The sequence below is a fragment of the Sinohyriopsis cumingii genome, chromosome 8 (assembly GCF_028554795.1).
Source record: "Sinohyriopsis cumingii isolate HCF-2022 chromosome 8, ASM2855479v2, whole genome shotgun sequence".
NCBI lineage: Eukaryota > Metazoa > Mollusca > Bivalvia > Unionida > Unionidae > Sinohyriopsis > Sinohyriopsis cumingii.
This window is the reverse complement of record NC_142968.1, coordinates 54,534,074-54,561,296: the sequence shown is the minus strand read 5'-3', so window position 1 is coordinate 54,561,296 and position 27,223 is coordinate 54,534,074. Positions and strand designations below refer to the sequence as shown.

At 34.4% G+C, this 27,223-nt stretch overlaps 1 protein-coding gene across 2 annotated transcripts; it reads left to right on the top strand.

The window, feature by feature from the left end:
• The first annotated feature begins 396 nt into the window (after positions 1-396).
• On the top strand, positions 397-26,652 carry LOC149793552 (uncharacterized). 2 transcript variants are annotated; one of them, XM_089967521.1, is made up of 8 exons: positions 397-532; positions 1,890-2,195; positions 3,657-3,953; positions 8,713-8,973; positions 19,273-19,302; positions 19,741-19,836; positions 23,571-24,097; positions 24,447-26,652. In XM_089967521.1, the coding sequence occupies exons 1-8, from the start codon at positions 463-465 to the stop codon at positions 24,456-24,458; spliced, it is 1,599 nt and encodes a 532-aa protein (XP_089823647.1). In that variant the 5' UTR covers positions 397-462; the 3' UTR covers positions 24,459-26,652. The 2 variants fall into 2 exon arrangements, with proteins under 2 accessions (XP_089823647.1, XP_089823648.1); XM_089967522.1 differs by lacking the exon at positions 23,571-24,097.
• Positions 26,653-27,223: the final 571 nt, after the last annotated feature.

The window sequence follows — 27,223 nt, the reverse complement described above, 5'->3', positions numbered from 1 at the left end:
CAGTCATATAAAAGTTTGTAAGTCAGCTTTCTTATGTATTGGCTATCTTGCTTATTTCGGTAAGCACAAGAAAGACAAGTGTTGTCTGCAATAGGTGTGTCGAAAGAAATAAATAATAAGCAATATCTTTGACGATGCAAGAAACAATAATTACCCCAGAACTGAATTTTGCACAACCCCAGTTGAAACTGACTGAATCGTATATTCTAATGTTTTCACAACAAAAACGGGTTGTCCATGATCAGAAATAATATAGGGGAGCCAATCATTCACCTTCTTCTGTTTTGAGATCCGCAAGGAAACTGCATCACATCTGTTGCGTGATAGTAACTGGATGAGTCGCACACACTGTTCTCCGGTTCTTTTCTTTGAAGGGAAATCACTTCGCACGGAAACTTGACTCATCAAGCGTTAAGGAACTTAAGATTAGAGTAGTTTGATCTGCACAAGATATTTAATCCGATGGATCGCACTTGTACTATAATCTTACTATATTTTGTGTTATATGTTAAAAAAATCGACGAAAGCAGTCGTAAGTATAACTGTATCTTCTTGCTAATTCAATGTAAAGTTTGGGGGTTGGTATTTTGCGACGCAGAGGTTATAGTATATGAGGCTTTCAAGTAAATTATTTGCAGCATATATTAATTTATATTTTTCAAAGTATGCAACGAATATTGTTCGTTTATTTGTTTTCTTTTTTAATTTGTGTTTATTTAAAATGCCACAGCTTGCTAGCAAAATACGGATATGTTTAAGATCGATGTATTTTTCTCTCAGCATATGATATTTAATTTCTACTTTCCACATCGCTTGTCACATCTCTTCCTTACACCGAATGTATCCTCTAACGTTTTTTAGAAATCAAAATTTGAGTACAGTTTACATTCATAAAATTAGGTTGCATGTAGCACAAAGCACTAAATGTATTGAATATATATTTTTAAGGAAGCAATAACTCGAAATTATGATAAAGCTACATTGACATTGTCATTTATTAGTACAGACATTGCATGATTCAGTCACACAGAGAATTAAGTGTTCTCTCTTGACCTTTTATTGTTGACTCTAGCGGTATTCAAGAAACATATTATGAAAAATATGCCATTAATAATGAAATGTGAGACTTGTATTGTGAGCTTAAAATCTCTTTTGACGACGAACCATTATTTTAACAATTAATACTGCTATTGGAGTAACGCTCATTAAAAGTGTCTATCTTGATCTACCAAAATATGTTGCATGGATTTCTTTGGACGTTATTGTCTATTTTACTGAAAACATTACCCTCATAACAAACCACCCCCAATTGTAATCTCTTGAAACTCGGGCGGCTTACGCTGCTACGTCAGGCTTTCAGGCTAATGAGAGCGAAAGACGGAAGCATGTATTATATAATGACAAAACGTATGAAGTCATTTAACATGCTATCTATTTCTCTATGTAAAATTTACAAATTTATTTGACTTGTGGTAAATTCATCAAACATAAATCACTCACTAAACCCATTTCTTCTAACAAGCAAAATGAGGGCCTTCAAAAGATGAAGGCCTAGGGATGTAGACTTATTAGCCTCTGGATTAATCCGGCCCTGCATGTTAAGTGTTGTTACAGCAATATTAATTTGAGGCATGTTCGAACTATTTTTTTAATATTCTAGGTAGGGGCATATTTGGTTTCCGTACCAATGACTGTTCTGTTATAATTATCATAAGAAAACAAAACTGAAAACTATTAATGCAATTACAAACACGGAAATTTCAAATGCTCTTAATAATGGCATCTTATAGTTTAAGTCGAAACTGGTTCACTTCCTTTTCCAGAAACTTTATATTTTGTGTGTGCATGTTTGATGCTATATATTTCAAGTTACACGACTTTGATTTCAGCTGATACATTTGCTTTCGCCGGATGCAACATTTCTGTCTACTGGATATTAGGGGATATTAAAATCACAGCCTTAAGAGCCAACATTCTTCATTCGGTTCATAACATAATTGCTGAGATTTCAGACGGTCATTGCAGTGTTGTCGACAATTCATCGGCTGACTGCACCATATCAGAAGGGGATCCTCAGTGTACCTTATCTTTGAATATATTTAACGTATCTACAGGTCAGAGCGGCAACTATACACTTCAAGAATATGCAGGAGTTGTACCAACGACTATCAGTCCCATAAACCTTATAGTAATAGGTAAGTCGTAAGATCACAAGTAAATGGGTAATTTTTAAGGATAGATCCATATCTAACATTCTGTGTTCTTTTCCCCTTATTCATTATTATCATTTTGTCTTTTTCAAGAGAGCACTAGAAATCTTAATGCAGCAGCAACCCAAATATTTTCTTAGCATGAATACTGCTAAAGTATTTAAGATGGAAAAATGTAAATAAACAACCTCATTTTAAATGTACATGCACTGGTATATTGAATAGTTTCATATCATTCAGTTCATTTACTTGCCTGTCAATATTGCGTCAGTTAAGATACACTATGTGTTATATTGCTTGTAACGCGAGTCATATAACAGATGCAGTCCATCTCCATTGCCATCACGGTCGAATGTTGTGAATAGAACGGTTTGGAAATGATCAATATCAAAAACCAACTAAAATTCCTTGCCATGACATCTATGTAAGCTTGAAGTTCTTTTCTGGGCTTTCTCTGCTTCTTTCTCCGCCAACATAACGGCCGCCAAGTGTAGCCTATCATATGCTAAACAAGTGGCGTTATATCCACCAAACTAAACCAAACCAATTTCAGCGCTTGCATAAAATCCATTTTAGTACTGGAATTTATTTGGTTCATGGCGCAATCTTTAAATACGTTTTCTACCATCTATAACTTGGGTAAGTCTTCCCTAAGTCTGCAGCCCAATAGAATTTAAAAGTTAATGATGGACCTAAAACACAAATAGAAACTAAATCTCAGGATTATGTTAATCAAACAATTCTAAATCTCACTGTTTTCCAATAAGTCTTGCAGTCTTACTTTGGGATAATGGAGTATAGAGATATGAGGACATGACGGGAAATGCTTTTTCTTTATTTAACGTTTAGATTGTATTGCAAGAATGGTATATATATATATATATATATATATATATATATATATATATATATATATATATATATATATATATATATATATATATGATCTGAAATATTTTAGTTCTAATAAAATTTTGACATACAAGTTAAATTTTCTCGGTCTTTTTTCTACTGAGAAATCTTTTTTTCTCCGATAGTTATGGTATGTTCAAATAATAAGTGCCTTTAATTGAGTTCGTGGCTTTTATTAACGTTCATTTCATTCAGAAGATCAATACGAATGTGACGTCCTGTTTAAAGACATGTCTTATTTCGAAGTCCGATATAGTTAACATTTAAAGTATTCTGTACAAGTTAAAAAACAATATTCACCACAAAAATAAACAATCACGTTGCTACTCGTTTAAGTACCATAACACATACCTGGTTGCCAGGTATTCGATTATGTCTGAAATAACTCCAATTTTCGTACATTATATTGATAAAAGATTTACATGATTACATTTTGTAATTCCGAAAAATTATATATATATATATATATATATATATATATATATATATATATATATATATATATATATATATATATATATATATATGCTTCAGGAAAGCCGAAAATAAAGGAAGTAGTAAAACCCATCCTTAACCAGACGTTTCAAATAACCTGCGACACTCATCTTGGATTAGAAGGTTTTGTGTATAAGTGGAGAATAAATGGGTCAGAGATAACAACCCCCAGCAAGGAAAATGCATACAAAATCACCAGTTTGGGCGTGGACGACAACTTCAAACACGTTACATGTCAAGTATGCTTGAACGAAACAGCAAGTAACTTCTCAAGTATGATCTGCGAACGTGAAGCCTGTTCAATGGAGAGTGATATATATATACCTCAAGCAATGTGTAAGTTCATTAAAGTTCATAAATAGATGTGAATATTGCCTCAGCTTCATCGTCTACCAAATCTGCTTGAATTTTTGTATCTTGTAGGAACATTGTCTTGCAGAAGCTTAAGTAACTTTTTTGTGGAATTGTATTCAGGAAATATGCCCTGCAACATAAGAATTTAAATGCCTTTATTGCAAGCCTGCGGAAAAGTTTGAAAGTCAGTGTGGCAAAATACAGGGAAGTATGAAGACCTGTCAATAAACCATACAAACATATGAAGACCTATAGATTAGGGCATGGGACATTAACTAAATAGATGCATACATTATTCATGCAACCTATCGTCCTTCCTGGTAAGGTACATAATGCCCTTGCATTTGTTCCGAATTAGATTTCGAGATCTGATTGACAGTTAGACATTGGAAACTACTTAAAATAAATTATTGACAATTGAAGCCTAATACCTGATTGATATCTGTCGCTTGTAATTGCAATTCCCTACTGAAACCTATCTTATAATCTTGTCAACAAAATATAAAAAATTAACTTTCAAAGGTTTATTTAGAATTAATATATAACAAGTTGGTAATTTCCCGAGTATTACATCATCAAACTGAAAACTCTACTAGCGAATTGACGGGCTAGCTACATCAAATTATGGTAATGTATCTTGAAGGATTACTTCAGTAAGGAATAAATTCACTTAGAATCTTTGAAGACCTTAAAACTTTGTAAACTTCAAACCATATTAATACTTTGTCTTGAAACATGTAAATATCACTACAGAAATCCCTTGTTACAATTTGATCAAATTAGAAAGAACCAGTAGAAATCAGCTTGAATACTTGCCTTATACATTATGCTCAGAGTGATAGATGCAATTGCTTTTTTCAAAGATTGAAAATTGGAACTCCATTTTACGACAGATGTTGCCAAATCTTCGCAAAACCGAAGTGACACAATTTCAATACTAACAGGATAAAACTGTCTCTAAAACAATTTTTGGTTAGTGTTGCATTAATGTCGCTGTAGTGGCTCAACGAAATGATTAAGATGAATAAATTGGTCTTTAATATCAAACTATTTCCAACGTAGGAAGTTAACCATTTTGTCGTATAGTAAATGCTTTTGTGTTTGCAGTGCCAGCGCTATTGGTGCTGATAAACTCGAATAGATCCTCGTGTGAGTGTGTGCGTGTGTTTATGTGTGTGTGGGTGGGTGATAGAGAGAGAGAGATAGAGAGAGAGAGACTAGAATTTTAATATAAAATAACAGGCAGTATGTAAGAAATAAACAACTGTTACCCACAAAGTTCTTTAATTCGTCAAGATGACGACAATTGAAAAATAATGTCTCTTTCGTACAGTGATGAACTTGCTGCTTGTGTAGGTATATTTTTTATGTATAACAGAATATTGTCTATCTCACAAAATTTATGCTTTTAAATCAGTCGCCGACACATATAAGACGAGAATGTATAGATTTAAAAAAATAAATAACGTTTGAAAATATTTTACTTACCTATAAAGAAAATTTACAGTTCTTCCGCTCAAACTTTTTGCTGTAGTCAACCTTCGTAAGTACAGACTGTACAGATTTTAAATAGAAATAAATACTGAAGCAATACGCAGAATCAAGACTCAAATAAAACTGTTTATTCAAAATATACTATCACCAGCGACATAATTCTGTCAGTCTCGGAATACTGGGAAGGAAAGCCAGCATGGCGTGGCCCTATGATAATTAATTTTCGTCCTTTGTCTTTATTATCTAATTAGCCACTGCTATACAATGTACAAGAGCTTTGAATGTAACGAGGATTATTACCGTGATAATAAGTTTGAAAGCCAGATTTTATCTTTAGTGTAACTACCAGAACATACTAAAGTTTGGTACCATCACAAAGGAAACGAGCAATCGAAACGACGTCGGCTTTTCCGTCAAATCAGGGAAAACATCAGTTGATTAAAGCAGATTGATTTTCCCTGTTTTATACGGTAAACCAAACAAAGCAAAATTCCTTAGCAACAAAGTACAATGCAACATATGATCTTTCTCATTAACTTACATCGAGTAGGTAACAAGTACTGGTTGCGCTAACAACAAAGTTCTTATTAGTGAAGAGAACGTGATTGCATCCCTTCAAAGTACTTTATGAGAACCACTACACACTTTCTCAGTCTGATTATCCAATAATTAAGTGTATTTTGTATTCGTTTCTTTGCATGTTGTTCATACACTGGAAAACTCCCTTCCAACTGCTTGAGGTTTTCTGTCGTATACCGCACATTAAATCTTTGATAACGGAATTAATCCGTAAATACTTTGGAGCTAAATCAACGCTAAATGGAAGATGTGGCACAATTTCGAAAATGCGCTCCTTTTGGTAGTCTGTCAGGAAGGTGTTGTAATGCTCCGGTTCGTTGCCATGGAGTTAATGGAGACGTTGGGTACCATTGCGCAGACGGGGTGGTATGGTAGCGCTCTATAACTTTTGACAAGACAAGACCTTGGGGGCATAACAATTTCCGGCGACACTAACAGGGTCGAACAAAGGAGCCTGGTCGAATGGACCTATTTCATCGAAAATTAATGCGCAAAAAAACTCTCGACAGTCTGACTACATCCAGTCTTTTGTGGTCTCTACTCATTTTTTCCGATCTGAACATTATTATTTTCTCTCCAAGAAAGTAAATGCATATTTCAGCACATTTGACAATCGCATTCAATTGTGTCTGGTAATTATTTTTATATCTGGTGAGCAGAGGTTTGGCGATTTCAAACCCGAGTCTGGTTTTGATCATTTATCTCTAAATGTGATAACCATTTTGCACAATCCTTGACGCGTTTCAAATGATTCTTCTGTATATTAAAGATGATGAAGAATTAATACAGTGTTTACAGAAATATATTCTACTTCTACTGTGCACAAAAGTTACTATAAAATGCGCATCATCTTAGGGTAATCTTCGACTGATAAAATTTATTATATGTTAAATTATATAGATATTGACAACAAAGGTCTTAATTCTATTCAACTAAGTATTGAATACGGGCCCTGTAAAGAGCAAATTTGTAGAGTAGTTAAATGATTTCTTTTTCAAAAAGAAAGAGGGAAAAAACTCTTTTGGTCTTTTCAGTGCTAATGTAAATTATTTGGCTTCCTATCAAATATATATCGGAGTAGATATCCTGTTATCCAGGCCATCAGAGTCATCGGACACATCGTGTCCGTCAGCTAGCACTATAAATCGCAAATCTTGAAATTTTGAGACCTAGTCCTGGAGTATCTAAATATAATTGCCAATATATATATATATATATATATATATATATATATATATATATATATATATATATATATATATATATATATATATATATATATATATATATATATATATATATATATATATATATATTGGACCTTGTTCAAAGAATATAGTTCAAAGTTATCGACGGTCTCACGGACGTCGAAAGTGTGCCACAGGGTTAGGCGACAATGATCTGAAAAACACACGGAAAATAATAGAAAATAATAAGAAATAGGCAAAGTCTGAAAGAAGAGAGTTACTCTACCTATTGTCTTGCCTAAACGCGCCAGAACCTATACCATTTAGACTATGCTCACATAACCTAAAGATGATGCTAAAAAGTCGCTGGTATATGCATTCGTGTAACAGACACAGCCGCATATTGTATTTCTCTATAAGAAGCTCTATATATCTTGATTTCTGTAGTAGGAATCCGTGTACTAGTGCACGTAGATGAGAAGTAATTAAGGGGTGGATCTTGGAGTGTGTCTTGTTCTTTGCTTATTTCCATTTAGGGTCTAAAATTACTCATCGGAGTATATTAGTTAAGAAACATGAAACAATAGAACAGCGAAAACGAAGGTTTTTTAATAAGGTAAATATCGTAATACCCTTGTTTCTTTCCGATGCGAGTCAAACACCTCTGAATCTCTGTATGAGACTCAGATGCAATATTTGTGATACATCCCATAAGTGTTAAGTTTTTGACGAACGAACATCTGGTTAAATACACGAAATATATCTTCATAATAAATTATAGACATTGAAAATAACGTTTCAACAATCAGTGAAATGCTTCCCCTTTGTAATTTGTATTGTACTATTTTGGAACTTTGTATAAACGAATTGTCAAATCATTCAGCTTATATAGCCTGAAACCACTGTCTACGTTGTTATTAGTGATGACACGTCACCGATTCGTTTCGACGCTATTATGAATCACAACAATGGACATAACAGAAATTCAAAATGGCCACAATTTACATTGGACTACTATTTTGAGCATTCAGCGGAGATGGTTCAGAGTGTCTAGACCATTGAGTAATCTACTTCGACTAGATTTTTACATGGGTGTGCTTTAGCTTCGCCATTCAAGAGTTTTGTATTTACTGCTATGCGTCGTAAATTGGCGATTCCTGGAGTGCAATAATTGGTTGTTAGTTGTTGAGACCAAATACTTTTTAGCAATTTATTCATTACAAAGTTGCAAGAATAATAATACAAAGTAAAATACACCATCCGCATATAAAAGATAATTTTGTAGAATATTCAGCGTCACAGTGTTTAATGTTTGTAATGTATTTGAATGGTGTTTCTTACATTTAATTTTTAGAGATATCCTATACAGACGTAACTAACAATATTGGAATACAGTTTTATAACGGTCCAAATTGATCGCTAATAAGATCAGTTCTTTGATGTTAAAATTTGGATTTCCTTTCCTTGTAACTTACTTTCAGATGGACCTGATAATATATCCTTGAATCTCAGCGAAAGCACTTTTTACCTCAGGGATCATGAATTTTTCGCAGTCGATTGTTTTGCGAATTGCAGTCCAAATTGCACATTCCAGTGGAAGGGTCAAGACATTATCGATAGCAAACAATTAGTCATCACCAGCTTTCGGTCAGTAATGGCTGGACAGTACACATGCCATGTTACAAATCAAGAAACAAATATTACATCAAAGTCGAATACAATTATCCTTCATCACTTGAAAGGTAAGTCGCATTAAAAGTAATTTAGACCGCATTTCTATCCGTTGATACTCAGTATTCAGGGATTAATTATGAGGGTTCTTCTTTCATCGATTCCAAAGCAATCTAGATTCAGCAACAGCAAATACAAAATTGATATTTTAAAAATCAATCATGTAATAGTTAAGATATAAAAAGATGAACGGAGAAACAATGTGTATGTGTGTGTGTGTGTCTGATTTCGAGTTTTAACGTAGCTTTAAGAATTTTTCAGTCATATCGCTACGATGTCTGCAGTGTGGCAGTTTATAGTGATGTCTATCATTGAGGCATCATGCCGCAGACATGTAGCATGATGTCGCACCCAGTCACATTTTGCTGACACCAGACCGACCAGTCCTAACACTAACCTGTCAATGTTGAGCGTCAAGTGAGAAAGCTGTTAGTACCATTTTTATAAGTTTTTGATATGACTCGGCCGGGGATCGAACCCACGACCTCCCGCATCCGATTCGGACGCTCTAACCACTAGGCCACCGGAGCGGTAACGGGGAAACAGTCTCAAAACCAAATATATTTTGCAAATACTCTCACTCTGCTCATAAATCACGATGAATAGTGATTAGTATTTAATGCTGCTAGTTCCTCTTATCATTTTACGTGTCGTTCAATGTCCTGTAGATGTTTCCCTCCGGTAAGCCATTCCAATATTCGCAACCACGCACACTCATACAATTTCAGCGAGTGAAAATAATTATCCAGGATATAAAAGCTAGTCAAGGCTAGTATACTCACGACGCATAACACAAGACTATGATGAAAGGAAAAAGACCGGTTCGGCCATTATGGGATCTTACAATTTATTATATACCCATGTAATTTCATCTTGCATTAATTACAGCTATTAAATCGGTATTTCCGTATATCAAAAGTGGAACTTCTTTGGTGTCTTCTTTTTCGTGGTAGCGTAAGTATGTATAGATTCAGTGAATCGAATATTGTTTTAAATCCTAAGTCGTTTTTTTTTTGTATCCATATGCTATATAAAGCTCGTTCTTTCCGCCGACTCAAAACAAAACCCATTTGCAGGTTTATGGATTTCCCATTTTTAAGATACATACACTATTTATATCAAATAGAAAAATTAAGTTAAAGTAAAATAATTTCTCTTTAGAAATTACTCCTGAGACTGATATTTTGTAAAATGTATATTAGAATTAATATAGTAGTACATTGCTGCGTATTTGGCTTCTAACCTGCTTGTTTTATGATTATGGCACCCATAGCAAATCCACGAACTTATTCCCATTGATTTTCAAATAGGGAACAATGCCAACAAATGACGAATCATCGTTATTAGAAAATAGTTTTTAAATTGTTGAAGAAACGATGTTTTATGATTGTAGTAATATTTATGCAAAAGGGATTATGTGTATGTGAGGGAAACATATTCTTAATTATATAACGTGTTAAGAGTTATCCAGCTTTATTTCCAAGAGATGCATAAAAACAGATTGAGTGAAAAAATGAAATGATAAAATTACTTTGCTGTTCTTCTGTGAATATTGTTTGGATATAGGCACACCATAAGAACGACACCAGAGATGTTTACTTTTATTCGTTCATTCTCTTGACAATACAACTGTGGTTCGTCTAATTTTGTACGAATCTTTTAGGTCTTGAAAAAAGTTTTTAAACTTTGCTCAACTTTTCCTAAAGCCAATTGTTTGCAAAGCCAGATTCCTCAAAGAATTTACTTTCACTCTATCATAAATCAATAGTGTATTGCATTTTGAATCTGTTTTCTGTTTGTTTTGTCTAAATTTAGTCGAAATCTAAAATGCAATATAAAAAGACAAGTCCTTACTGTTATAAGTCACTGATGTTTGGTCCATATTGGACGAAATATGATATTTGTTCAACATTGGCTAAATGAAGGAAGTGCTGTGCAAATAGTCATGGAAACAGTGAAATATCTCCATATGGAACAGTTAAGGGGATCTTATTTTTGACTTTTCTACATAAGTGTATTTGATAGAGAGGAGAATCCCAAACGAACCTCTTTTCTACTGTGTGTTGTAAAATATGTATTCGATTCTTACATTTAGGAATATCATTAGACTGCTCTGGACAGATTTTGCATTATTTAGTCACTTATCGTAAATACTTTCAAACGAGACACTTGGCATATTTGTCATGTTTTGTTAGGATAATTTTAGAGAGATTTCTGTTAGGATCCACAAAAGTGTAATGTAGGTTGTAATACTAAAGAAGCACTGCTCTATACATTTTCATAATTTTTTTCTTCTGTTTTTAGTGTTTCAGGAAGGTCAAGCCTCCACCTACCTAAACCATCTATGGGAGACCATGTTAGAGTGTATATTGACCTTTTCAAAGTAATTTATGTAATAATGAAACACTGTATTTTCCTGTAGCTGATGGGGTGAACTAGTTCTATTGCAAAGTTATATATTCTCCTACTAGCAAAGCAGGTTTATTACGCTGCTTTATGGCAGTATATATCTTTATCTCAAGGTGTTTCCGAGTGAAGGATTCCGGTATAAAATCTCTCTCTCCACAATGTATTTAGAGGATATTCCTTCTATTCTTGAGTTGCATATTGACGATACAATCAGGGCCTACAAGTTCAACATATTTTAATAATGTTACAGTGCCAAAGATCTAGAAAGAGGTTATTTTCATTTTACTTTATTTTTGTTGATTTAAATTCTGAAGGATGTATAGTCCAAGAAACAAGTTCGACTTCGACATTAATAAGGGTCGGTAGTGTCATTAGTGACATAGGAGTCTCCTGTGCCATCTTCTTTCCAATAGTCTGCATTGGTCCTGCAGATGAGTATCCATTCTGCTTTGCCCTATGATGTGAGGGCACGCCAGTCGAACGTTTTCAAGATGAGGATACCCTTGAAGCTGATACACTTCTTTGGTATATGAACCTATATTACCTTGAAGAATGGTAGTTCCCAATGCCATGGAAATAAAACTTCTTCCCTGGATGTTGTGCCTTATAGTGTTCTCCGTTATGTACATTGAGGACAACCTTAAAACAGCAGATTAATGATGGATTTTTTGCTGATAGTAGTATATGAAATGGTTAAGCAGCAGCTCCAAATTTGCGCACGCAACCCTCCATGCTGTGCATACATCATCAATCTGAAAAAATCATCCAGAGGGAAAACATTGAGAGTACATAAGCCCCTTTGACTTATGAAGATCTATAAATTATAGTTTAAGAATTCCAAATTCGTTCTAGCGATAATGTTTTCAATCAACTATGGATATGGAGGATTGGGGGTAAAGATATATACAAAATTAAATGAATTTCAAGAAAGTGAAACCAGAATACGCCAGTAATTTCATTGAATAGTTTGTTGGATTAAGCATTTCGTCGCCATCTTTGTTATTATTGCCATCTCAAAGACATTTTATTCAAACTACCACCATATATTTTACTGAAAACACCAAAAACACAATATTACACTAGACATGCCTGCCAAAGCTCTGTTTATAAATATATTAAAGCGGAGGTTTTGAAAAGACCAAACTGTAAATTAGCTTCACTTTGTCAGTGTCAAAGCCTTCAATATAGAGAGTCCCTGCTTCCATAACTTTTATTTTCATGTTCTTAACTCGCCTACGAGGCGTTGTGAATATGACAAACGTCCAACTAACATCAGCATAAATGCTCATGTGCTTTCATTGACTAATGCCTCCGAAAATCGCTACATTAATGGTGGCCTTCAAAATAGTCCGTACACTCCATAAAAAGAATTAACAAGAACATTACGCTTTAACATGTCTTATCTTTGTATATTGTGTTACTCTTCTTTATAAATAAACAGACTCTGCTGGAAGCAACACAACTTAGAGGTTTCAGTCAACCAGGCTGCGTTTTTGTATACTAAATCAGATAACATTTCAATTACATTATATCGACCCTGCCACTTGTTTGTAGATTAGGAAAACGACATTTCTTCTTTGTTTTTGCATGGGGCCATAAATATGTCTTATTTCATAATATCCTGCCTATATCTGATTATAATAGCACATCTTCCGCCCGTTAGTTGCTTCAGTTATTCGCTTCCTTGCTTGTTGATATACTTTCCACATTCCAGCAAGTAGAATTTGAATGTGATTCATACTCAGTTTCGTATTCCGTTTTCGGGGAAGGTCGGAAAATTAGTTCAGAGGATATTTGAATTTCTCGACACATTATCGTAGTTTGACCAGTGCTTTCATGCACCGATAATCTGTATGCAATCATATGAAATTGAAACTATTCATCCCAGTCTCGGTGATATTTTGAAATCTATTTGATCAATGTCTTTACGGTGATGTTACACATTTCAGCAAGAATGCCACTTTCAGGATTTAAGACTGTTATCCTAGTTTTTTCAAAATGAAGTTTGGAGCAGATCCCTTAAAAGGTTTGAATGAAAACGACCATCATGACCAGGCTGTAGTTATTGGGCTAACCCAAAATGGCTCACAAATCCATCAACAAACAAATTAGCTATTGCTGTGCTGTTTTGATAAGGCATAAAGAATGAATCTGTTCGCAGGGGATGTAATATGCAATTACCGAAATACACTTGTTACCTTGACTTGATTGAGTGAAGTAATCTATCACATCCATGGGTTGCCCCCTCTGATGGGGTACAAATAATGTTATATCAGATGTGCTCTACGGTGTATCTTTGTAATATGCTGAAAGAAATCAAACGTTTCTTTGAAGAAATAACATTGTTTTGGAGATATTTTCATATCAGTATTCTGGATGAGCAAGATAACCTCCTCCAAATGAGCAAGGCGCTCTTCCAAATAATATACAACTTTGTCTCTATATAGACCAAAAATGTTTTCCGGTGTAGTCCATGAGGCGTTCAATGGACACTGCAGCATTACGCAGTCGAAACACCACGACCTTAAATTGAAAGTGCCCGGAAGTTTATGTAAATGCAATATTCTCATGATCGGATGAACGTTAATGTCAGTATGGTTCTGACGAGTTTCTGGGATACAACCCGAGCTTGGATTAAATTTATCTTATATTATTCGGTGCTAATAAGACCTTGCAAGGTTCCACGGCTGCCTTTAACCCATTATTAGCCTTTTTGTAGCCTTCATTGCAGAATCGGGGGTAAAACGAGTGCCTCAAATCATATAATTTTAAAAACAGACGACATCTGACCTCCCTGATATAGAATGTGTTCTCATAGATATTATACTGCCCTTCTCTGGTACTGACTTGACAGTTCGATCTTGATACGAAATTCCGCGCTTCCCAGTGTACTAACCATGCCACCATGAGTCATTCTGGTTTGGCTAAAGCCGGAATGCAGAAGTCACAGTTAATCTGATGGCTTAATACTTTTAAGGACATAGATCTGTGACTGATATGCCATTATTAATTAATGTATCTACACATATTTATCATAAATGAATTATAACGTTAAGGCCAACTTGTTGAGAATGTTTCACCTTATTCATGGGCCATTGTTATTGAAGACCAGCTTGTAGCACTGCTTCACAGTGATTTTACTGCTTTTATATTTCAGCTGGCTATCATGATTATGATATTTGAACCACTCGATGTCCCAGCGTCAAAGCTTTGCACAACAAGCACCTTTATTTTGCTCTTTTGCCTTTCTTGTAGATATTTCCATTAGTTTTATCTTCTCAATCTGTTCTTTTATTTTAAGATATTCTCTGAAGATGTCATCCTTTACTTGTGGTTTCTCTTCTTTATTAGTAGACGTGTTGTTATCCCCGTGCACAGCTTTTCGGTGCATCCACCCACCATGTTTGGGGTTCAAGCATTCATGCCTTCCCTTTTGAAATGCTTCCTGCTTATGGCCATCTCTTAAGGAGTAATCCACACTCTAGGACTTTGACTCTCCACTCATTTAAACTCCGTGTTATTAATATAATCAATAAGGCAGCCTCTCCATAGCTGATTTTTAGCATGTGAAGGTACAGCTGGATATGCAAGTAGTAACATGTTTGGAATGGCCTGTACTAATGTAATACCTATTTTCCTTCTTTCGTTTAGTCTTCTCTTGATTTGTATTTTTTGTAGATCAGAGTGGTTTTCAGGCGCAAAACGTGCCAACAATGCAATGACTAGAATTTCTTCTCAAGTCAGAATGTAGGTCACTCAAAACGCATGGTGCAGCTGGTCACAAACTATTTGAAAGTTCAAGTGCCCTTTAGTGTTAGTCCAACATAATTATTTCAGCTATCAGGTCAAGACGTATTAAAAAAACAATTGCCAATGTATCAAGCCGTCTTGTGTTGCTGGTATTAGATACCTTGAGTAATTGTGACGATAGGACTGCTACATGCGATATGTCAGAATGGTTTTCACTGATAATTATTTTCGTAGAGGTAAGAAACACTCATAGAGGTCACATGACCTCGATCTCTTCATTCTCAATACTCTTATTTGTACTGTCTAATGAATTGTGTGGTCTGCTGATAAAAATACTGCTATTTAATTGTTAAATTCCTAATCAAACATAATAAGTATTACCATCATGAAAATAGAAACGATCCACAGTTGGTTGGCAATTTCTGAATGTTTAGCGATTGCTAACTTCTTATAATATATCCCGATTATCCTTTTCCTTATTCCGCCACGATTACAAATTTTAAAGTAAACTTCTCGACAAAGTCTTGCATTCAGGATAGCAAGTTTGGAAAGGGGGTGTATGCCGTGGCGGGAGTTTGATTTATGGGTTACAATCGTCTATAATGTTGAATCTTGGGCTTCCATGGTTGTTCCCTTTTAACTGAAGTGAACACATGATCAAGCGTGTTTTCATCGAAGTCACCATGCCACAAAGATTATTAACGTTCCTGAAATCAAGGTCAAATAAAATGGAATAGATGAACAACTAAGATCTTTTTGAGTGACTATGTCTCTCCAATGTATTATAGGGACTAGAAAGATTGTTTTCACCACAAATGTTATTATTTAAAGTATAATTGCACAACATTAAAACATATCAAACGTCACCAGTTTACTTTTTGTCTTCCGGGTTCATATTGTTTTTCACACAAATGTTAGTATTCACTAGTGACCAGGCTGATTTCATACTCAGCTCAAAACATTGTCGCTTTGTAAACTTCTAAAAAGTAAAGCTCATTACTGTACGCCCTAAGACAACCATGGTGTGTCAAACTGTGGGCTTAAAATAATTATATCGTTCTACAGAAATAATCATCAAGCAAAGTTTGTACTAGGATGTAACTCGTAGTTGAGATGTATCTAACCAAATTGATCTAATGAAAACCTCTATGTATGGTTCCTCTAGTGTTTACATGTACAAGAAACATCTTAGGCGAATGTACCAAACTGTTTTAGCATTTCGATTTAATAACTTGTTTGAGTTTCATGTTTCTTATGAACAAAAGTTGAGATAGACCCATAAGACGTAATGATTTTTTAAAAACATTTTCTAACTCATTCACTTTTGTTCCCATCCATCAATCATAACACTGCTAATTTTAAAATTTCCAATTCGTGTTTACTTCCTTATTTCCTGACGACGTTTACTATTTCCCAATATATTCAAAGAGATGAGTGGATTATTATGAGTGATTAAACCTAATACACATTAAACGTTCGGTCAGAAAAGAAAGTCGCGTTAACGTTCTAAGGCATTAACTCAAGAATATGTATAATATTGCCTGAGTATGGTGATGCAGTCGAATATTTAGTGTGGTTCTACAAATGATTCATCGTTACAGAGAACAATATTTTTTAATTCCCCGAGCATGTTCTTACAGATCCTATTAAAATGGTAAATTATGCAAGTGTAAAGTTTGAAAACCGAAACGTCTTCATCTCCTTGCTCGAAACCAGATATACGCGACACATATCGCATAAGAACGTATCGTACTTGGAAAAGTTCACCAACCATGAATTTATAAAACAGTGAAGTTATTTTCACCTTATTGATATGGTCCAATCATTTAATGTTTATTAAAAATACTGGGATACAAATTACTTTATACAGAACCAGCAATGTCTGTTACAATTTGGATACCATACGTAATGTTTATCCTCTCTCAGACTTTGTTTTATTGAACCAATCAATTGGATATATCCCTTAAGACCATGCCCAAAGTACCCAGCATTCAACCGATGTCCATAAGATATCAAAATTATTTTCTTATTTGCATATACTTACTCCAACTCACAGCGATTTTTTTTTGTGTGTGAAAACAAAGGCGATTATAATGACGCTATAATTACCAACGGGTACCTTGGTACTTTTGGTGTACCTAGAGCATTGTCTTTTCAAACCTTGCCAACAAGAAAATAAAGCCAAACACTGCGTTGAATGAGGTCAAATTCGATTGATGTGCTATCCCGAATGTAACGTAGTTAGCAAGATGAGATATAATCTTACGTGATTTGTAATGATGTAAGGTCTCAAAATTCAGATTGCCATCAAATGATAGAAATTTATAGAGCATGGTGAGTGTAAGGTTACTGAATCAGTGCTCCAGAGCATTTATATGAATAAATTATTGGCTTGGTTTGTGGACAGATTCTCTACGAAAATGTCAACATACGCTCACAAAATGTTTGATTAGTCACTTATATTAACGTTCCATTAAGTAGGGCCCGTTTTGAGAATTTGGAGGGAATCGACATGAGCAAACTTTCTCGCTGCTTTTTTCTTTAATATTAAAAATAAAAATTGTATCGCCCGAAAGACGTATTTGCACAGGTTTCCAACTGCCTGTACTCATTTAAAGAAATGTACCAGTAATTCTGAACGCAAAATCTTCTTAATAAATACATTATATACCTGCATATTTGCAAAGGATTAATAATCCAGATTACAGCAACAAAACAATCCCCTTACCTTTCCGGTAACCTTTCAATTGGGGCAAAAATAATCGTCCCTGTTAGAGCCGATATAGCTTCCAAACTTTATAAGCTTAAAATTGCGATATCTTTATCTTAAAGATGTATTTCAATGTTTAAAAATCGAATATGTCGCTACTGCCTTCATCTTCGCTAGCCAAGGTTCCAATATATTAACTATCTACCCCTCGAATCGTGCCAATATTTCAGTACTTCGTCGAAGCGACATCTATTGGATTTCATGAGGTACTTCCCTTCGTATGTAATGCCAATTAACCAATAGCATGTAACAGCGGTGCATCGAATATCGGCCAAAAAAGGTGGAGGCAATTGATTTAAAAAGGATGCTTTTAAGTTTAACATCAAAAGCATGACTGTGTGCCCGAGATAAGTTATTACAGGGTATTTGCTTTCTTATAAGTGGGGCCCCGAGTGGCCGAGTGGTCTAAAGCGCTCTCCGTTACGGATCACTGCCATCTCACCTCTGTCTGCGGCGGTTCGAGTCTAGGATTCAGCCAATGTGGGTATGTGAGAAAGCTTGCCAGTATCTTCTCGTGGGTCGGTGGTTCTTTCCGGGGTTTTCCCGGGTTCTTCCTCCACCATTAATACTGGCCGCCATGTATAGCCTATCGTGTGCTGAAAAATGGCGTTAAGCCCCAAAACAACAACAAGAACAACTTTCTTATAAGTCCATTCAAGTTATGAGCTCGCCTGGCGCGATCGTTTATGAAAAGTATTCAAATTTGAACAACCTAACTTAGATCCAATGAAATTCACAGATCCAAAGCACATAAATATATGCTCGATCCGCCAAGGTGTAGATAGGGTTAATATAGAATTTGCTACTGCCTTAAACGAAGAATCTTGCTACAAATTCAATAACCCCTCTATACATTTATTTAAATGTGATTGAGTGACATATCACTATTCTGATGATATTTCACAAGGGAAATTTTCTAGCATAAGATCCTGAAACATCTAATAACAATAGCATATTTGATTTAGTCAGTAAACAAGGCTATTTCTTACTTAAATATGAGGCTGAAATATTAGAGTGGAACCTTCTTCTAACAGTAATTCAATTACAATATATTTTCTTATATTTGGTGGCCGAGTGGTCTAAAGCGCTCTCCGTTACGGATCACTGCCATCTTACCTCTGTCTGCGTAGGTTCGAGTTTAGGATTCGGCCAATGTGGGTATGTGAGAAAGCTTGCCAGTAGCTTCTCGAGGGTCGGTGGTTCTTTCCTGGGATTTACCGGGTTCTTCCTCCACCATTAATACTGTCCGCCATATATAGCCTATCGTGTGCTGAAAAATGGAGTTGAACCCTACAACAAACAAACAAACAAACTTATATTTGGGCAAGTATTACCATATCATAGATCAAGAAAATTGGATTTATCCATTTTTTCATTACAGAGAACAAGCTTAAAGAGGACAAAACGGAAAGTAAGTTCGTATAGTAGTTCAAAATGATCTATTGATTCTATTCTCATAAAACTACAGAACATTCCCTGTTATAAAGAAATATTAATTCATATATTTATTTATTTTACATAAACTTTATTTCCTTTTATCATAGTTCACTTTGATCATAATTAATTAGAAGAATTATGTATGTTGTTAGGTTTCGTTCTAAATATATTGTCATTCCATTGTCTTTTTTTAAATGTAATATTTTAATATTGTTCGCAAATGACGTGATTAACTCTGAGAAGTTATCTCCTTTACACTCTTCGCTTTCACAGCTAGATGTGTAGAAATGTGTAGAAATATAAATTAACTGATATAAGTTTCATTCTACATGGCTGAAAAATTTGTTATCAGAGTTAACTGACAAACATAAATAAACATTTTTCTACATTTCATTGGACTTTTAAACGGCAGTGATCGGCATGGGATTAGTTGGAGTTGCCATGTTGCTGGTGGTCACAGGATTGGTGTTGATCGTAGTGTGGTGTAAAAATGCTTCTAAGAAAACAGGTACGACTTTTTCGCTAATATTATGTTCCCGTATACTAATTTTAATGAGTTTGTTTACACTTTTACTTGGTTGCGTCCAAGACTAATATTTGTATCGCTGGAAGCGATATCATAACAATTTACGAAAAGCTAATACTTGTAATGGAAATCGACAGCAAAGAGAACTTGTATCTAGTATATACTCTTTATATTGATCTCGTTAGCACAATATAAATGGGTCTAATTTGATTTTCAATATCCGTCGTAATCTTAACAGTTGCAGATTAAAGTAGTACACCACGCCTAACTGAGTATATAGTACGGTAATTGTTATGAGTAGTCTAAAGGCATTATTCAAAACCAGGTAGACATCATAATAAATCGTTAGCATTATTGATATGAACATCCATTCTGGAGAAGAAGCGATACCATGATTATCAAGATCGAAGCTGTACCGGCTATACTGGATGTCGTTTTCATTTGTGACCAATTAGAGGATGGATTGAATGTGTGTTTCGTAAAGATTCATGGCAATCCTCGAAGTAGTTAAGGAGGAGTAGGGACAACAATTTTGTGCTAACGAAGTGAAGAACGGACGGACCATCCCATAACATAGTGTGGTATATGACCAGTATAGCCAAAAAAGCTATCGGTGTGGTTCTTGAAATAGCAAATTGAAAGTGTGCACATAATGTTTACCAAATAGAGAAAACCTTATCACACATCTTTATAATATAACACTTCACACTTGGATACAATTAACAAAAACACAGATCCTCCTGCAGACAAGTACCAACGCCTATCAACAAACAAGTAATGGGTAAGGGGATTGGACATGACAACAATGCACACGCATCTTAAGACAAACACCAAAATTCTTATAAATCGAAAGGAGAATATATGTAATGATCACATACACATTTTTGCAAGCAAATATTTGCTCTTTGCAAACTAACGTGCAATGGTGCAAGAAGTGTGACATGCTATTATGGCAGACTACAGTCTTTCAAAAGAAACATAAGCAAATGCTCACACTGATAACTCAGTGTAGATATAATAATAGCAAATTGAAAGTGTGCACATAGTGTGCATATACTAAATTTGATCTGTTGAACATCACTAACAAACACACATCCCTAACAATAAACAATCTGCGCTCAGCGGTATAACCGTCGTCGGTCGGGTCTCTATACCAAGGGCAATTATCATGAAACAATCACAACTATAAATACTTTTACGATGGAAAATGTCATTTTGTAATATAATATTTTTACAATTAAGTCCCAAATATTGAGAGAAAAGAAAAGAATCTGGATCGAACATTTCTTTTGTAAACAACCGGCAGATATTGCAAGAGAACATCAATCAAATGTATTTTGGACATGCTGACAACGATCTGTAATTACTACTTAATAAACATGTACCAATATATTAATAAGATACGATGGGATGGGGTAAACTGCATATTTAAACTGAAGCGAATAACAATCTGTAAAGCATTTATCAATACGGTATGATGTAGTAAGGTCACTCAATATGTCACTTGAAAGTCGGTACCGTTCTGTACCTATCACTTTACGAAACAGTTATGATCACATAACGATGTAGTGGTAATTTTTCAACAAAGTTTAGAAAGATCGATCTAGAAACCTGCATCTCTGCCATATGATGTAATGTATTCATCGAGTATATCTGGACAGAAATAATTTATTAATCTGTGCGGAGTTCGTAGATTACTCATTCTGACGAGTAGATAAGAGATTTGTCCCTGAAGATTTACTATTTTTAGAGACATACAGAACGTACATGGACATATCCAAGGAAAGGAGATGACAACATGATTGGGAGGGGATATTTCGTTCTCTACAAAATAAATAGTAATTGAACGAAACTAATAATTAAATGCTTAAGCAACCCTATTACTGTGGAGTAATTAAGACTATTGATTTAAAGATATGTATGGTGCTTCATGGGCATTATAGCTTAATTTTCTCTTTCACACACACACATACACACACGCACATACTCACAGTAACTTTAAATCATGATACAAATAAACAACACGGCAAAGGTATAGTTTGTGAGAATGATAGTCGGTAACAGTGCGTGTATGTGTTTTCCCCTCATAATACGTACATCTGCTTTGTCAGTCTATAAACGAATGTCTGTCTCTAATAATGTTGCCTGCAACAATATGTGTTTTCCTTAAATTGAAACTTCATCTGCCCCTTTGCAGTCGTTGTCAAGTTTCCATTAGTATCTAAAATGCTAATGCTAAATTTCCATTGATTCCCATAATGACATTGGTAATGTTAAGTTCCTATCAGTGTCTAGGGTAGCCCAAACATGATGTGTAATTTCGATACAACCTCATGGTGCGTTCCGTAGTGCTAAATTCCTCTAGATCCCAGTAGTTAGTGCACCGAACGGTAATGGTAAATTCCTATACAATTCCGTAGCGATATCCGAAATTTAAATTCGCATAAAGTCAAATTGTGCCCCAAACGTTGACATTACCTAACCATAGAACAGTATAGTTTAATCAATGATATTAAACTTATCCTCCCCGTATACTACTCTCGCATCCTTCTGCCAGGCACACAGATTTGATTGTGCAAGTTGTTCTTATTCTTGTTTTAATGGATAGCCATAAAACGTTGTCACTTTTATGGTCATTACTCAAAGACAAATCCCTTTGCTCCAGCAATTGTACTCGCAGGCATTGACCTTTCTGTCTTGTACAACAATGCAGTGCATGGCACAAATTTGTTAGCGCCACAAGTTCTGGAGTTTTTGATGGTTTGCCTTGGTCAATATTATGGTCATCACCAAAGGTCCCGCACTTTTATTGGCTGCCAAACAATGTGGTCAATATTTTATTCACTTTCGCAAGTGGAAAAATCACTTTCGTCTCTCAATTTGTATAAGACGCATCCCTTTCAACTTATACCTGAATTCAGTGTGACAAATATTTGAGAATATAACTAGACTCGCAATTTTTTATCGATCGCCATGAAAGTTGATAAATATTATGGCTGTCACCTTAAGATGCACATATAGACATTGTTAGAGCTATTCCCCGTTTGCTTCGCAACGGAATGAGGTGCAAAACAACAGATTGTAAATGCAACCTGTCTTGCTGTTTGTTGTTTTATTTGTTGACTTTGGATTTTCGGTTTATATTTGGGGGAGGTGGGGGGTGAGATGTCTATTTATATATTATCTATTAGATATCACGGCAAAATTGGTATATATAATGCCATCATTTAAAGATGCACACATGTCCAATTATTGTGATCCAATGACCGTTCATGATTTATTGACCTTTCCGACTTCTAGCTGGATTCATTGTACAGCAGAATTTTGAGAAGTCTAGCGGCTTTTTAAGAAATAATATTTAATTTAACACATATTATTCTCATCATCAAGAGATACTCATGTTGACTATTCAATGTACTGACGTTTGTTTCAGAAGAGTTATGTCCCTATTTCATTCTGTTTGGATGGTAAGTGTCAAAGGTTTGGATAAATTGATATCAGCAAGTTGCTACATATTTCCGTAGTTTCTTTACAGTTTTCACCATAGATTAAATTTCCACAACTAACATTGACAACCTCATTCATGGGTTGGTATAAATTGAGACAAATTTTGCAAAATGTTAAATATTTTGACACCCGTTTAACATTTTTTCTTTGATGTATTCATTGAATCTAAAAATAATCATTTTCTTGCCCATACATCCATTGTAAAAAAGATTCCAGGATACTGAATCAGCCAGTGGTGACTCATCGAACGCACAGAAATGAAGAAATATCGCAAGAGATTTCCAGAATACTGGACAGACCATTACCCGTTCCTAATACACAGAAAACTGCAAGCAGAGGACCTTACAGACCAAAGTACACATACCACAACAGAAGATCTAGGAGTTTACATAACCTTTTGGACTCAACACAAGACTCCTTTTATCCATTAAGGGGTGACTTATCTTTGCAAGTATTAAACTCCCCTTCAAATATAATGAATAGGAATCTTTGGAAAGGCACACAAAACTTTGATTCAATAAACGGAAGACGATTTTCTAACTGTGAAGAAAATCAGCAAAGCGATGCAAACTGGCTTGAACATGACACAAAACTAGACTGTATGTATGCAGAGGCTGAAAACGTCAGGAAAATTAATGAAGATGAACATAACACCGGCTCAGAATCTGAAAGCCTGAACAGTTTTGAAAGTTTCGAGCAGGAGTCCCAGGAAAACCTGTACAGTACTATAGACGAGGTTGTTCTCTCTCTCTCTCTCTCTCTCTCTCTCTCTCTCTCTCTCTCTGAGTCGTCAAACTAATTTCGTTAGAACCTAATTGTTATATTCCTGTACAAGCACAGGAAATACTCTTCACATTATACATGCCCTTTTACCGAATTAATGTCAGGTACCCTCGCGGTGTTTCTATATTTTAATCACTTTTATCAATTCTCATAGTACGAAAAATTACAAAACGATTATTTAACTAATTTTACCTGCGCATACACTGTTGGCGCTTACATATTTTACATACCGTTTGTTTTTGTTTGCTTGTTTGCTATAAATGGCACAAACCAGACGACAATTATGGTATTTTTAATGACAGGATGCTTTGTAAGAGACTATGGCAGGGATGAAAATTCAGACGAAGAACAGAAGAAGAAAAGACACGGAGAATCCGATTATAACAGTGCAAATTTGCCTGTGCCATAACCGAACCTAAACATAACAAGAAAAGACAACAGCAACCCCAAATGATGGTCAACCATATGCCTTGGAAATCATTACATAGGAGAACGTTTTAACCTCTGAAGCTAATAATAATCCCAAGTATGAATGTCACTATATATTATAAAGAAACGAACATTTTCCAACTACCGGCATAAATTGACAGAAAGTTTGCAAAATTGTAAATTTCTTAACACTGTTTAATGTTAAATCTACAATGCATTCTTTGATTCAATACCAATCACTTTCCAACCCAGCATTTCAAATAGTTTTCATGTTACTGAATCAGCAAATAGTTGCTTTAAATCCGAAGTATCCATGTCCCCATCAATTGTAAAATAGCACATTTGCCAACTACTTACCGGATTCAAAGTCTTTTCGATAGAGACATGTCTTTACAAATGATAGAATAAAAACCATATACACTGCTGCTTGATCCATTAAGGGACAGTTTACGTATTTTACAGAATTTTGACATAGAAAGCTTCAAATGAAAAAACTCTTTGCAGGTTTAACCGTATTGTTCTCGAGTTACACGCACAGAATACTAATCATTTACACTTTTTCCGATTCCCTTGGGTTCATACATACATCAACATTTGTGGGCTACATTTTAAAATCGAACGAGTAAATTGTTTCATCATCGCAATAATAACATTTTGCAAGGATGCACTATATAATATTATAATTAAAGAGAAATTTCGTAACTGGATCGGTCTGAATTAAAAAGATTATGTTTTCCATCTGACATTTCCTGTTTAAAATCCTTTTAAGAAATGCATAATCAGTTCATTTAAATTACATTTAATTAAATTGTGCTAAACATTTCAGAAAGCATTTTGTCGTTAGAATCTACTGCTGAATGAATGACAAATATTATTCTGATGACAAAAGTTATTCAGATCAGAAATATTATTTAACACAAATGTTATTCAGATGAAAAATGTTAATTCAGATTAAAAATGTTATTCAGATGAAAAATGTTTATTCAGATTGCAAATGTCACTGATAGCAACTGTTATTCGTCACTTGTTTCATTCATATTTGCAATGTTATTAAGACTTTACAAATAGTTTTTATGGGATGGCAATGCAAGCTTTTAGTCATGTAAAATTAATGAATGCATATCCAATTTTTGTTATTCTTCTGTGTATAATAAGTTATATTTTGTAAAAAATGGTCCTATCGTAATTTTGTAATAACATTTATGACTTTTTTATATTTAAAACAATACATTTGTTGAAAATGTTGAATATATTTGCTGATTTATACACGAAACATTTAACAACTACTTTTGCAACAATTAGCAAAATATGTTTACCTCTAACTTACCTGTCACAAGTTCCAAGGTTGCATGGCAATTTAAGAAATATACTTTTGCCATTGAGGTGAATTAGGAATATTTATATAGACAGAGTGACAAGAAATGTAACTGCCTTCAGTACGTGATATGCCTGTCTTGTGATAAATTGTACACATCTAAATTTCTTGAAATACTTTTCAACCATAAATATATTTCTTCCATACTTTTGTTGAAGGTTGAAATCCTTGCATTTATATTGCAGTGATATAACAAAATTACTTGTCCTTGAACAGGATGTTCATTATTCCGATATTCTATATAATTTGTATTTGTGTCTATAGTTTTATAATGGCATTATAGGCTTTTGCAGCATGAACATAATATATATGACGTGGCATTTAAATTAACTGTCCATAATGCAGTACATTAATAGAATGTATTTTAAGCAAATGAGTTATGAATTGTAGCTGTAACAAAATGTGTGAATTGCAAATCATATTGATAAGGCTAAAACATTATTTATTGCAGAATGGCAGATAACTTGAGAAGGAGTAAACAGCATAAATGTATTAATTTGTAATTTTTCCAGAATTAGTTCAAGTTTGTTTTGTCATTCTTGTCCACATGACACTCTGAACTTTTGAATTTATTCAATGTTGATTTCCGTGAGAAAATACTCGTTTTCACATGTAAAAATGGATTTCACTTTTGTTTTTATTGTGTTGATTTCCGTAAGGAAGTATGTATTCTCTCATAAAAATGAATTACATTTTTTAGTTCATTCCTTGTCTCGTTTTCTTTAATAAGTCGCATTGATATCTTTTTATCTTGCTTTAAATTCGACATCTTTCTTTATTTTTACCCTCATGTACAATATACCATCCATATTTATTTGAATTTTAGTGTTAGTATTTGTCAAAGCTTTTCCCTTACATTATGAAAGATAATCTGGCGCTAAAACATTTTATCAACATTTCGCCAAACTGTACTATATCAAAACTTAATTAAAATAAACAACAACAAAAAAAAAGAGACAAAACGTATCAATTTTAAATCCCATAATTCTTCGCTCGGCAGAGATGTATATTATATTATTTACATGAGTCCAATTTTATATTGGTCTTATATGCTTTTCAAGGCACTACCATAATGAATACCACGTGGCATTTAAACTAACTGGTCATACTCCAGAACTCTAGTGGTCTATGTTTTAAGCAAACAGATTGTGGCAGAAGAATTAATGAATGACAGATCATAGTGATCTAGCTTATGAAAATATTTACTGCAAAATGGCATAGCATGAGAAGGAAACAAAAGTGCAAATGCATTGATTAGTAACATTTTCGCAGCAA